The sequence below is a fragment of the Xyrauchen texanus genome, chromosome 9, assembly GCF_025860055.1.
Source record: "Xyrauchen texanus isolate HMW12.3.18 chromosome 9, RBS_HiC_50CHRs, whole genome shotgun sequence".
In the NCBI taxonomy this organism is placed as follows: domain Eukaryota; kingdom Metazoa; phylum Chordata; class Actinopteri; order Cypriniformes; family Catostomidae; genus Xyrauchen; species Xyrauchen texanus.
The window spans coordinates 48,406,675-48,421,674 of NC_068284.1; the positions used below are offsets into that span (position 1 = coordinate 48,406,675).

Consider the following 15,000-nt stretch of genomic DNA (forward strand, 5'->3'; position numbering starts at 1 on the left):
AAAGATCTCTTGAATCATCTACACACAGACTGAGAAAGTTCATTCTGCTCATTCACAGGAAACATGGAATACATTCCTAATAAAGTCAACAAGAGATCCTCAAACAAAAATTGCGATGTACGTACGTATTTATAACAATATTCGAAAAATAAACTCTTCAACTTGCGAAAAAAGTTCCCAAATCCATAAGTTAGGCATATGTGGTATCGTTTCAAAGATTAGAATCTGATCTTTTCAGAGATAACCATCACGTCTGCATTTATGCTACCTAAAATGATCAAATAAGGCCTTAAACCATTCACGTCGCAAAAAAGCGCCACCTAGAGGTCATGTGGTATAAATATTAATTTGATTATAAAAGTCTTTAGACGTGTCATATATCAAATGAAAGCTCTCAATCTCAGGAATGTGACTGTGTAGTTTATTCTGTTGCATTAATAACACAGTTCAAAAGATTTTCAAAAGAATCACAAAGTGAAATATGATTTCTGTAGGACATCAAATACAAATGTCTTGTTTATGCTCCGATAACTGCTGCTGTAAACACCACATTGCTGAAATGTTAAATCTGTGATATTTCAATGCTCTTATGGTGTGATGCGTACCGTTGTCCATGCTGACTGCGACGGTGTGGCGTCTGCTGCTCGTGCGCTTGAACTGAGGGGCGGGACGTGCGATCTGAGCGCTCGCCCGCCGAGTCTGTGCTTGTGTTCGCCCGCTGTAGCGGAACTTTGACCCCAGTGACAGGAAGCGTTTCGGAGGAGCTTCGGGGGACACCAGCCTATCAGAACGCAAGAATCACACTGTTATTAAAAGATCTCATCAAGTGTTTGAGTTATGCAAAGTGTACAGGTTATAAATCATGCCATATGGGCCAATACGTGAAATAATGAAGACTGTATAATTCGTTTTTTATTATGACACAATGTTTAAATTCCTATTGGAATCATTTAAATCACACAAAACTAAAATCAGACAATAAATAGATATTTTAGAACACGTTGTTCCCAATAGCACCGTTGTGACTTCAAGATTACATCGAAGAAAATATTTCAGGATTTTAAAACTCATTTAGATCTGCTGCAGTTTCACATCACGACATTTGTTATTGGCAAACAACGCTACGTCTCCACGGTAACAAGTCACATGATAAGATGGATTGACGGTCTCAGACGTAGAGGCAACTGAGATTCGTCCTCCACCACCCGGATTGATTTATTTTAAGCTATTTTATTTCGTAATTACTTGGCTTTTATAAACATTTTGTATATTGGGTGGGGGCTTACTGTTCAATACTTCGAAAACCCCTGTCTTGAAGAAATATTCAATATAGTTCAATACAGTCTCACTGTAACAGATTTTTGCTTTATTTAAAGAAAAGGAAATGAATTTGCATCCTAGTCAATATTATGCCACAAATGCTGTCGCTTGAGCTTCACTGGTATATGACAGACCAGCCTCTCTCTCTCTCTCTCTCTCTCTCTCTCTCTCTCTCTCTCTCACTCTCTCTCTCTCTCTCTCTCACTCTCTCTCTCTCTCTCTCTCTCACTCTCTCTCACTCTCTCTCACTCTCTCTCTCTCACTCTCTCACTCTCTCACTTTCTCACTCTCTCACCTGAAGAAGGTGTGATGCTCTACACAAACTTTCCAGAGTCTTTTTGCCGCTTTGTGATTTGGGAGTTTAAATCCGATTGTGCTGTCGATCTGTTCCAACTGAATAAAAAGACAAACATGATCAGAACTTTCAGCGCAAAGCACATTCAGAAAAACAAGTTGATCTACAGACGACCGCTCTCACCTCTCCTGGTCGGACTTTGATGTAGAAGTTGTTCCTCTTGTAAGAGATCTTCAGGATTTTGGGCCAGGCGAATCGGTTGATGCGCAGTTTATCTCTGTAGACGAGGAGGCCGCTGGAAGAAACACCCAGCATGATATCCACACTCTCAGAGTCCTGATCAAAGAAACACAAACGCAATACAATCATTTCAGGAACTGCTGAAAAGATCAACACCAAACATAGTATGTTGTCCAGGCCAATTAATCTGGCCGACCCTCGCTTGCATCTCATAGCATGCTTAAACAGCACAGCTGCGCCTCCGACTAAAATGTCCAGCAAAACGTCTGAATTGTCCCAAACCTGGGAAAAGATAGTCTGGTATGTGCAGTAGAATTGGAGAGCTCCACACAGAGACCAGAGCCAACGTCCCACAGAGTCTCTCGCCAAATCTCGCAGTTACAGTCGCATCCACTGGGGGCGCTGTGGGTGTGTGTCGTCGAGGTGTTGGATGTGAGAAGAAGATATGATGGCGTCTCTGCTTCTGACAGCAAAGCGTAACGTAGCTCTAGCAATAACACTTGTAATATTTCGATTTTGATTGAATTTGTTTCGAGGATCTACTTTTATGGACCGCGAAGCGGTACAAGAAACTCGGAAGCTTATCAGACCAGTATATGTGCATTAATCCTTTCACCATTTATTTTTCTGATTAATGTGAAATGAAATATGATACATAAATGGCTTTATGTAGACTCAGAGTTTATTTATGATTACCCTAGTGCTGGTTTCTATGTTCCTATATTTTATATATCTTCCAACCTGATATATAAAATACATTTCAAAGCTGTCGGTCGAGCACTAGATTTGATTACGTTCTCCTAGTAAAAATATTAAAGCATCTCAGCTTCCGTTTTGCTTTGTAATCAACTACACTAACACCAAACACTTCAGAGAAAATCAAACCAATCAATAATCCAATGCAACAAAACACTCGTCGTGAGCATGACTCAACGAGAAAACCATCCGATCATCGGGCCGTCAGTATGACTGTTCTGATGTACACTATAGGCAAGGCAAATAAGGTGGAACAATGATTTCATACTGCACTGCATCACAATGACACACTGTCTGCACTGACCCGACAAACCTTCATTATCTCGCTCATGCAGCGTGGAACACGCTCACACACATGCGTGCGAGGATGCATGAATGCACATGCTCTACTCGCATGTCAATAATAATCACACGTTGATTTACACACATGAGAGCTTCACAATATCAACTACACATTTAAACACACATGCATTCACAAACAGAAAAACATGCAAACACACAGCACAGCATCTCACCTCCTCCTGCGCTGCTGCAAAGCACTCAAACAGACGGCCAACCAGCTGTGTCATTGGAGGAGGGGAGGGCGAGAGAGATAGAGATACAGAGAGAGAGAGAGAGAGAGAGAGAGAGAGAGAGATGTGTTGGGCTGCAGCAGCCAATCAGAGCAGGGGCTCGTATGCGCATGAACAGAAAATTCCAGAAATACTCAAACCAGCCCGTTTGGTGGCAACAAGCATGCATGTGATTATCTAATCAACCAATAGTGTGGCAGCAGTGCAGTCTATAAAATCATGCAGATACGGGTCAGGAGCTTCAAGTAATGTTCACATAATACATATATATATATATATATATTCATCTGAGATGAACCGCTTTAAAGTGCTCAGATGGGCGTAGGACTATCTGTAATAAGCACACCCAATCAACACTTGTGACTTTATGATATTTGCATGCATTTCATAACATCACAACAAATTAGAAACCATTGTGATTAGGGGACTGTTTACTCTTGGCCACTCGGATAGCTATCCTATCATGAACAGACCAGGTGTAAACGCCCCCCTGAAATGCATTCAAGATTTTTCGTGTTTTAATCACAAAGGGTTAATTTGACCCCTTTGAGATCAGCTGGTTTTCTGCATTAATTGCTCATAACATGTGATCTCATCTTCATCAAAGTCACAAGTATAGACAAACACTATGTGCTTAAACTAACAACACACAAACAATTATAATCTTTCATGTCTTTATTGAACACATCCCATTAAACATTCACAGTGCTGTGGAAAAACTAAGTGAACCCTCGGTTTGATTCTCCTTTGGTAGCAGTATCCTCAACCAAGCGTTTCCGATTCAGAAGGAATTCTGGATCATTCTTCCTTAAAGAACTGCTTCAGTCATATTATTAGGATGTCTGGTGTCTCTCTTGAGGTCATTGCGCATCTCTATTGGGGTAAGATCTGGACTGTGATTGGGACACTCCAAAAGGAGAATTTTCTTTTTTTGATGCTATTCTGTAGTGGGTTTACATCGATGTTTAGGGTCATTGTCCTGCTGCATCACCCAACATCTACCGAGCTGTTTAATGTTTTCTGTATAGTAGACTCATGATCAGAGATGTTAACCAGTTTCAATGATTCCATCAAGTCTTTATCTGTCACTCTAGGGTTCTTCTTTACCTCATTGAGCATTCTGCAGTGTGTCCTTTGAGTCATCTTGACTGGACGACCACTTCTAGTGAGAGTACCTATAGTACTAAATCATCTCCATTTATAGACAGTTTGTCTAACTGTGGACAGATGAATATCTAACGGCCACTTCTAGAGAGAGTACCTATAGTACTAAATCATCTCCATTTATAGACAGTTTGTCTAACTGTGGACAGATGAATATCTAACGGCCACTTCTAGTGAGAGTACCTATAGTACTAAATCATCTCCATTTATAGACAGTTTGTCTAACTGTGAACAGATGAATATCTAACAGCCACTTCTAGAGAGAGTACCTATAGTACTAAATCATCTCCATTTAAAGACAGTTGGTCTAACTGTGGACAGATGAATATCTAACGGCCACTTCTAGAGAGAGTACCTATAGTACTAAATCACCTCCATTTATAGACAGTCTCTCCCAAACTGATTAGCCCAATTGGGGGCCGGACGTGCGTAGTTGCGACCCGGCCTCCTCGTCACAAGGAGCTTCTAGATTTCAGGAAGAGGTTTTGGCACCGAGACGAGCAAGTTCAGGTAACAAACAACACAAAAACTCAATCCAAACACATTAACACACATTCTCTTTTTCTCGCCACAAACACACTCCTTCTCCTCGTCTTATAAAAGCATGTCATACCTTGGCATGATGCAGGTCGACTCCATACATGGAGAGTTTTTTGGAGTTTTCCAGGAACAGCATCTCAGCTTCAGCAGGACTCATTCCTCTACAACACAAACACATACAAATACACATCACTGCTAAATAACCAGTTATTAACCCGGTTAACACGCACAAAACAAATTCGACCTGTTTCACATATCAGGGTTTGGAACGCAGAAATAATCTTGATTGGGAGTGAACGGGAGAACACAGTAAATATAATTTTTGCGTTCCTATTAGCTCACACCAGTGTTATTTGAAAACAAACATGAAAAGGACGGGGTTGGAAAAAATGGAAGCTTAAAGCTATAAAACTACTTTTTCATGAAGTAACTAAATAAAAAAAAAAATTACTACAAATAAATTTTAGATTTAGCTTTTGATAAACAATATATTATATAATCGGAAACATTTACAATCTGCTTTCATTGTGAAAATGCTCCTTTATAGCGGTAACACAAGACCGCTATAGAAATGCCTGAGAACACAAGCCTGAGAAATGTTACAATGTTAAGCATATTTAAATGATACCAGTAAACGTTTTAGCTTCGTTAATCAATTGTATGACTTGAACAAATAAAATTAGCATGTCCATACCCAATCATATTAAGTGAACCCCCCCGGTCAGACGATCTCTCCACACTCAAATCGTGCGAACCCCCTCTCGGTCAGACGACCTCCACGCCAAATCGCGAACCCCCTCCCGGTCAGACGATCCTCCACGCCATATTGCGAACCCCGGTCAGACGACCTCTCCACGCTCATATCGTGCGAACCCCCCTCTCCCGGTCAGACGACCTCTCCACGCTCAAATCGTGCGAACCCCCCTCTCCCGGTCAGACGATCTCTCCACGCTCATATTGTGCGAACCCCCCCGGTCAGACGACCTCTCCACGCTCATATCGTGCGAACCCCCCTCCCCCGGTCAGACGATCTCTCCACGCTCATATCACGCGAACCCCCCTCCCCCGGTCAGACGATCTCTCCACGCTCATATCACGCGAACCCCCTCCCGGTCAGGCGACCTCTCCACGCTCAAATCGCGCGAACCCCCTCTCCCGGTCAGACGACCTCTCCACGCTCAAATCGTGCGAACCCCCCTCTCCCGGTCAGGCGATCTCTCCACGCTCATATCACGCGAACCCCCCTCCCCCGGTCAGACGATCTCTCCACGCTCATATCACGCGAACCCCCCTCCCCCGGTCAGACGACCTCTCCACGCTCAAATCGTGCGAACCCCCCTCTCCCGGTCAGACGATCTCTCCACGCTCATATCGTGCGAACCCCCCTCCCCCGGTAAGACGATCTCTCCTCGCTCATATCGCGCGAACCCCCCTCCCCCGGTCAGACGATCTCTCCGTCCTCATATCGCGCGAACCCCCCTCCCCCGGTCAGATGATCTCTCCGTCCTCATATCGCGCGAACCCCCCTCCCCCGGTCAGACGATCTCTCCGTCCTCATATCGCGCGAACCCCCCCCCTCTGATTTTGAACACTATCATGAGCTCCCTATGCGCTGGGAGATTGTGCAACAGTGCCGCGTCCTCACTTTGAAGCGTGAAGCGCAAACGGACTACAGACTCTTGTAATACCATTTAAGACATTTTAAGAACCCGAGGGAACCTGTGCTTACTATCGAAAACTAAACTAATGTGGAATGACTAAAAACTATATTAAAACCCTGGCTCCAACAAAACAGGATGTTTCCACGAATTTCCAAACGATCACATTTTCATCCTTTATCACATTTAAAGCCTTTATTTGGACAATTAATGCATTGTGACTTTATTATATAAAGGACCAAAGAGGACTACTATTTTTGTGACCTCAACCCCCCCAGCACTAACTGTCAATATACACACAACACTGTGTTTCTGTTGAAGTCGGGTATTGTGGGTCGAGACAGACACGCACTGAGAGTCTGAATGGACCTTCACTGACACTGAACTATTCATTCACACATGAACACCATAATTACACTGAGCTGTATGAAGTGATTGTGTGTGAATTAAAGATCTGTTTGCCTCAAGGGACTTTGTGTGCACACACTCACAACTGGATGTATAAATACTCACAAATTACTTCTAATTTGTCTTATCTGGTGTCTTTAACACACACAGCGTACTTCATCTTCTCCTTTCAAAACGTACTAGAATCTAGAACCAAAGATTTGAACATTCATCATTTAATAATGCTTTCATTTAACAATAAGAGCTTCGTCCTCTCAGCATCTTTAACCCCTTAAACTCTGGTGTATTTTTGGGCTGCCGTCCTCAGTTTTTCACACTCAAATTCAAAAGCTCACCATTCACACGTACCGTGGACTAATTGCAAAAAATGTGTCTAATTTGTCAGAGAACCCCCAAATAAGCGTTTTTAATCTTATGATGAACTTTCTTAATTTTTTTAAACAAACAATTTTTTTTATGTCCTAACATGTAATTCTGGTTCTGTTCACGCTACCTCAGCTTGAAATATCATAATTTATTCCACTAGATGGCAGCAAGTACTAGAAAAAATATTTATTTCTCTATCACATTCCATCACAATATACAGATGTGAACTGTAGGGGGCGCTCTAACACATTTCAGCCCGTCCATAGACATTCAGTCTAATGTTCAGTTCAAGCAACACCCTCATTATTTCACTGAATATCTCGGCCTCTGAGTGGACTACAAGCTCAATATAGGTGTCATTAGAAAGCTGAGATCCTCTGTCTTATATATATATATATATATGATCATCAAAAGAAAGAAATTTTTCTGATGATTGCTTTTGCATGATTTTCCTGCTGGACTGCATATTTTGTTCTGGGCATCTAAGATATAACATTGGAATATTCACACAAACAAGTAAACAATAGCTAATTTTTTTGAGAACTTACGAAGTTAAAAGTAGATACATTATCAATTTGGGGCTTACAACAGCCATTGTCGGAGCATAAAGGTAACGTATTTGATGACTTACAGAAATCATATTTACTTTGATTAGATTCTTTTGGAAATATTTTGAACTGCGTTATTAGTACAACAAAATAAACTATACAGTCACATTCCTGAGAATGAGAGCTTTCATTTGATATATGACTTGCCCATTAATGTGCTATGTGAAGAACTTTCATTTTTAGATAAATATTTCTACGCCATTACCTCTAGGGGGCGCTTATTTGTGCCGCGAATGATTTGAGGCATTATTTTGTTATTTTAAGTAACATAAATGCAGAAGTGATGTTATTTCTGAAAAGTTCAGATTATACTCTTTCAAATGACACCTCATATGCCTGACTTCTGTATACAGAGACTTTAACGTTTTAAATTAAGTCAATTTAAGGCACGGGATTTAAATCTAAAACCATCATACTAATATGCATATTTAGAAATGGCAGAAATTAGTATGCCATTCTGACCTAAATCCATGTTTAAATCCATTCTTGAATTTTCAGATTTCATGTGAAACTACTTATGATTGATTACATTTGCAATTTTCTGATATTTTTAAATTAATTTTGTGTAAATATCGTGTCAACATAAATATAAACAAACTACATAATGATGACTTTACAGATTTTAGTTTTGTTTTCTGTTAATGCATGATTTCTGTAAAGCTGCTTTGAAACAATGTGTGTTGTGAAAAGTGCTATACAAATAAATAAGTTCCCTACATATGTTCACTCATTCTTACCCACAATGCACTCTGACATATTCATCTAATAATAGCTGATTGTTATCGGTAACTTTAGTACTGTGTTACAATCGCATGAGTAATAATAATAATAATAATAATAATGTACGCATGTTCAAATGTTTTTATTCTCGTTGGCCACTTTTATTATTATTTTAATCATTAAAAAAAAAAATAAAAAAAATAATATATATATATAACACATGATTTTATTGTATATATACCGATTTAAAAAAATAACAGTATTATAATTGTTTTTATTATTATTATTATCGTACATGTAAGATAAATGTACAATGTGACGAAGTTGTTTCTGCGACAGCAATCGCCGACACTCATTTACACCTTCATTTTGTTCACTCCTTGCTTATAATATGCACTCAACGACATCCACTCTATAGGGAATAGTGAGCGAGTGGGCGATGTCAGACAACTCTTTAGGAAGTCCCCTGCCATGGAAGGAAATCATGCTTGAAACACTTGCATCTTCATGTTTTTATGAGCAGCATCAGTAAGGGGCAGTCAGCGCTATGATTCTGTACAACATCAGCAATTGTTCAAAGTGCATTTTAAATCTCTCGAATGCGATTTGCGAGTGATGGTGTAAAACTCACATGTAGCTGCGGTGAAGCTCCATGACTTTCTCCTCCAGTTCTTTGGTCTGATTGGGGGCCAAACGCACCTCGCTGATGTATCCGGGGCCGTGCAGGTCAGCGTCATAGTCTCCCACCTCAGACTGCACCGTATAAGAGCCCAACAGGGTGTGAGTGGAGAAAGAACACGGTAAACGTCCAGATATCACGTCATCTCGCAGCTGCAGACACAGGAAATACCTGACCGACAGAGAGAATTGGAACAATGGATTCCCATGGCTCTTTTCACACCAGGTCCAACAAATTGTCCACTATTACAGTATAATATATCTGGAGATTTTTCTTAAATGTACATTATTTAGAATGCATATTAGTGTGCCTGTTATTTTATCCTGGCATTAATAATAGCAGTGAGGATCGTCAATTTGTTTGGACTAAACTCTAAACTAGTCAAAAATCACATAAAAAGAATGTTTGTGGTCCGTTCTGCATAACGCGGCGGGTTGTTTTAGCATATCGCGGCCCATCCTGCCCATTTCACGGCTGACACACCGGCCCGCATGGCTCTCCTGATGGCCAGTCCACCCCTGATCGGCCCCAAAGTGGCCGCCCCATGGAAACATGGAATCACTGATCTGTGATCTGACAAAAAGCAACTAGCCTGGGTGAACGGTTCTGTAAATTATCTGTAATATCCCACCTGGTGATGTCTTCAGAGAGCTGTGCAGGATCAGGAGGGTAGAACTTCACATTGAAGGCAAAGTTACAGGGACCATCTGAAAAACACAACATTTAGTGTAAGAACTTAAGGTGCAGTATGTAACAATTATTATGTAATATTCACCTTTTTTTGGCCAGTGTCTGAACGGCTTGTAATGCAATTTATAAAACGAGCCCTTGCCGGAATTCCAAGTTTGCCTATTAAAGCCTGTAGACTGATCTTCATGCGGAGGGACCGGGTCGCTTTTGCCGGGAAACTCCAAAGGATGTGACGTTTATGCGCTCCCGAGAGCATTCTACTGAATCCCGTCTGGCTAAGCAGGAACATTTTAGTCTCAAAGTTTGTATTAAAACAATCATATCTGTGTAATTTTAATTATGCTACCTCATTTGTCAGCATGAAGCCAGTGAATCACATTCAGTCTCATTGTATGTTACGTCATTGTTTTGTTCGATGCTCGCTTGCTCACGTCCCTATGGAGTGTGTGAAGGAGCAACTGGTAGCTGCTGCAGTTCACTTCACGGCCACAGGTGTCACTATGGAGTGTGTGCACGAGCACGAGCAACAAGTAGATGCTGCAGTTCCCTTAACGGCCACAGGTGTCACTATGGAATGTGTGCACGAGCACGAGCAACAGGCAGCTGCTGCAGTTCACTTAACGGCCACAGTGTCACTATGGAGTGTGTGCACGAGCAACAGGTAGCTGCTGCAGTTCACTTAACGGCCACAGGTGTCACTATGGAGTGTGTGCACGAGCTCGAGCAACAGGTAGCTGCTGCAGTTCACTTAACGGCCACAGGTGTCACTATGGAGTGTGTGCACGAGCTCGAGCAACAGGCAGCTGCTGCAGTTCACTTAACGGCCACAGGTGTCAATAATAACAAGGGTTTCTGAATCTTACATACTGCACCTTTAAATAAATATTTTGATAGAGACAACAGCCAATAAATCTTAAAGGAATATTCCGGTACCTCCTTTTCTTTAAAAAAAAAAGCTAAAATCTCTGTTCCAGTGAGACAGTTACAATGGAAGTGAATGTACTGAACTCAGAATAATCCTTTAAATTCATGTCTGTAGCTTTAAGGTCATCTATAGGTTAGTGTACACCTAAACAATGACAAAATAAACTTTTAGCATACATGAACGCCTAAAACTAACAGTCTCTATCAGGCAAACATTCACAAAAACATCATACTTCCGATCTGTTTCTTCAGCTCTTTGGTCGTGTCCAGCCAGTTCTGTGAGAAAAACAAGAGGTTTTTATGAGTCGAAACATCAGAACGTGACACATGAAATCAGTATTGATGAAGAAAAGATAAACACAAACCTTTTGGCTTTCAGCGTCCCGGTAGGTGATGCCGTAGTAATCTTTCTCCAGAAGATTGAGGTGATCGCAAACTTTATCAAACAGCGCCTGTCCTTTGGCCCGTTTCTATTGACAACACACAGACAGAAAGTCTTATTCACTCAGACAGGACTGTGAAATCAAATACTTGAGGCATTTGTGCTAAAAAAAGGGCAATTTACTAAATTCAACTCGTGATTTGACCGTTTGTGCCCTCACACGGTCCATCGTCTTTATCTCTTTATAAAGTTCACGCTGTGCAATTAAATCCACAGTCTCAACAACAGCTGTGGACGTGTAATCTCTGTCAGAGGACACAGATTTAAGACATGCATGAGACAACATGTGCCACACGTCTCGGTATAAATACTTTAGCAGTCTCGTCTGATGTGAAGTATTTAACTACGAGATAAACAACACTATATAAACATGACACGCCTCCACCAAATCCTGCAGTATCTGCTACTGCTTAACCCCACGGTTCACTATTACTATAAAGATTTTAAAGTTGTTATTCAGTCCTGATTACAATCTTTCCAGCACCGACATACAGTCGACATTAATGTCATTTGCAACCCATTTTAATTCCATAATGTGATGCATTTCTGACTGAAAGGGTGTATTATTTAAAGTGCCGCAGACGTGCATTTTTAAAGAGACTGCATGATCAGAAGGTGGAGGTTAAAGGTCAAAGGTCAGAGCATTAACACGCTACCCAAACGTTAACGAGTCTTTTCCGAATCTAGCGTTATTTGCTATTATTGCCATAACTTTAACCACATTAAATCGCAAATTTAAGCGATTTTGGCTGTTCTAGAACTTCCACAAGCTGTCAAGACTGAGCCGTTGAATTAGCCGTTGAATTAGCCCCCCCCAGCACTCCAAAGATACCAAATGAGCTTTGAGAGCGACATCATGTAGAAACGGTTGTCAAAAACAACAGCGCCCTCTGCTGGCAACTGTTATGAACAACATGGCATAAAAATGGCATTAAGCCTCAATAATTCACTGCTGCTATAATACCATGAACACGTGCAAAGTGATTGACAGGCAGAAAGCATCATGGCGTCATTAGTGGGAGTAATATTTTTTTAACATAACTTTACGTGATAAAAATCACTTACAGCACATTTAACCCTAACTGGCATTATTTATACGCATTCAGGATAAATGACCTACATCAGTATTCATTATCGTTTCATTTCATTTTGGTTACATGCATTAAACATAATTTCAGGCCTTTAGATTATTATATAATATAGTCATATACCTCTACAGTGCAGGTGTAGTCTGTACCGTCCAGCAGAGCGATTTTACACTCCATCGTCTTCTCCGTGTGCGTTCAGGAGACTTCAGCGGGAAGCGTTTCTATGACGACTCAATCTCTCCAAAACACTGCAGCATACAGCAACCAATGACATATTCATTAATTAATGAGAATGAATCATCATTTTAAAATGTATCATTTAAATTTGAATCTCGTTTGAATTACCATAATACAAAATAATTAAAAACTAAGATACATTATTTAAATTGTGTAGTATTTATACACTACTGTACCTCCAAAGTGCGATCAAGCATTCGTTTGCTCCTTTTGTTTTTTTGTGAAACATTATATGCAATTTATATTATAATATTTATATTTTAAACCTTTGTTTGTATACAATGTGTAGCATAGAATCATAAATGTGTATTTAAAAAAAGATTGTGTATAAATATTTTTAGATAATTTATCAAATTAATCTACAGATTAATAAAATAATGTTTTTATTTTTAGTTTTTTTTAGTGTGTAAAATCATACGCAATGTGCTGTATATTGTAAAATTAATATTTTTTTATACATCTTTTACAATGTATAGCTGTAATCATAATTTAATATTTTTTTTATAAAAATATTGTATTTATTAATAAAAAACTGGAAATTAAAAAGTAGCTTTTTTATCCGATTAATCGAATCTTTATCCGATTAATCGACAGATTAATTAATAATAATGTTTAGCTACAGCACTAGTTGGAAACAGTCAAGAAGGTCATGACCTCTGAGGTGGGATGAGCTGAAATCAATATTTTGGGGCAATTATTTCAATTGTTTTGTGTTTATATACTCTGGCAGTTTTAGTTGTACTGTACTGTTGTCTTTAATGTATGCTGATTCAAATATAATTCATATTTTGGGAAAAATATATTCCCAATTTGGGAAAAATCATAGTTTTACAGACATTTTTGTAATGAGAATGATATATTTTGCATTATGATAATAAGAATTTTGGGGGGAAATTAACTTAATTGACATGCAAAAAACTTTACTGGTACTTAAACACATAATTTTATTTAATTTAATTTTAAATTCATAAAGAACCTCAAATCCAGTCTGAGTATCATAACAGAGTCGTTTAAAAAAGCCCCTCATGACTCGTGTCACGTGTCGTTCAGGCACTGTTAATGTCAGTGCTGCTGCTATTTCCATCATGTGGGTTTATTTCAGTGGCTTGTTATTAATAGTTATTACTTCTTCAACTCTGTTAAACTTCTCAGACTTCACTGAGCGCGTGCATCCATGTCAATCAAACTGAGCCAAATTATTATTTTTTAACTACGCAATTTAGAATAATGTTTGTTGAGGAACATAAAACTTGTTTAAATTGTCCATGTGGACAAATGTTTTTGCTCGTTTCGTTTTGTGTGAAAAATGATATGCAATTTATAATGTATATTTAAAGCTATTGTTACGCAACGTAAAGCGTACAATCATAAATGTGTCATTTTCAAATGAAAAGAAAATAAAAACCGTTTTTATCTGCAAGTTATTCTATTGAAAAAATAAATAATTGTATAGAAGAAATATTAGTATTATTATATATTAATATAGTATAATATAATAGTTAGAAATAATAGTAGTTGTGTGTGTAAAATTTGTATTGTAACATTTATATTTGTATGAACGTATATTTTCTAGAACGATCGAAATGAGCGCATTAGCGCATGCATTTAATTAAAGTTTAACGCGCTAATTTTTCTTAATCGCGATTAACGCATTTAGCGTTTATACGCGGCTTTGTTTGGAAAATGTTAATAACGCATTATAATGTTTTGTTGCATTTTGACAGGAAATGAAGCACATTTATTCACATTTCAGCACTCAAATATAACTCCCACACTGACCTGCCGCTGTCGAGTGGCGTCGGGCCTGTGGCGCCCTGAGGTTGGGCGCGGTCGAGTGGCGTCTGTACGAGGCCCGGCGAGACGTTTCGCTCTTTACGTGTGAATGATGCACGTCTGCATTCACAGTCATGGCCAGTTACACTGAAACAACAGATACATTCATGTTTTTAAACATCAGGTGACATCATCGTACAGGCATCATCAATGTTGCGTTCACACGTGGGCCTCTCAACCCGTGCTTTAAGGAACTATAATATGGGCTGTGAACGATTACATTCTCAGGAGGTCACAACACTGAATTTACAAAACACAGAGAGCGGCATTCAGAATAATCTAGAACAAACAGACACATCCCAAATGTAACATTCTGCTATACTGTATTTCTGAATAACACTTTGTAATGTTCGGCTGTTTACAGCTGCATTACACATGTGTATAGCGCTAATCTACAACTATGTCAAATGTGGCTCATCCAATAGTATATAGAGTCTGAATCACCCGTTCTAAATGACTG

The 15,000-nt window shown here is 39.5% G+C and overlaps 1 protein-coding gene across 3 annotated transcripts in view; it reads right to left on the reverse strand.

Annotated features, from left to right (window-relative positions):
- Window positions 1–15,000, reverse strand: part of epb41l3b (erythrocyte membrane protein band 4.1-like 3b) — a 54,008-nt gene that overhangs the window by 29,807 nt on the left and 9,201 nt on the right. For all 3 annotated transcript variants that reach the window (XM_052134039.1, XM_052134040.1, XM_052134041.1), the window contains exons 2-11: window positions 14,487–14,627; window positions 12,594–12,718; window positions 11,306–11,410; window positions 11,174–11,216; window positions 9,958–10,033; window positions 9,279–9,497; window positions 4,961–5,048; window positions 1,799–1,951; window positions 1,616–1,713; window positions 606–781 (exon numbers count right to left, since the gene is read on the reverse strand). In XM_052134039.1, coding sequence (XP_051989999.1) covers window positions 606–781; window positions 1,616–1,713; window positions 1,799–1,951; window positions 4,961–5,048; window positions 9,279–9,497; window positions 9,958–10,033; window positions 11,174–11,216; window positions 11,306–11,410; window positions 12,594–12,647 — 1,012 coding nt within the window. In that variant the 5' untranslated portion in view covers window positions 12,648–12,718; window positions 14,487–14,627. The remainder of the gene's footprint in view (window positions 1–605; window positions 782–1,615; window positions 1,714–1,798; window positions 1,952–4,960; window positions 5,049–9,278; window positions 9,498–9,957; window positions 10,034–11,173; window positions 11,217–11,305; window positions 11,411–12,593; window positions 12,719–14,486; window positions 14,628–15,000) is intronic.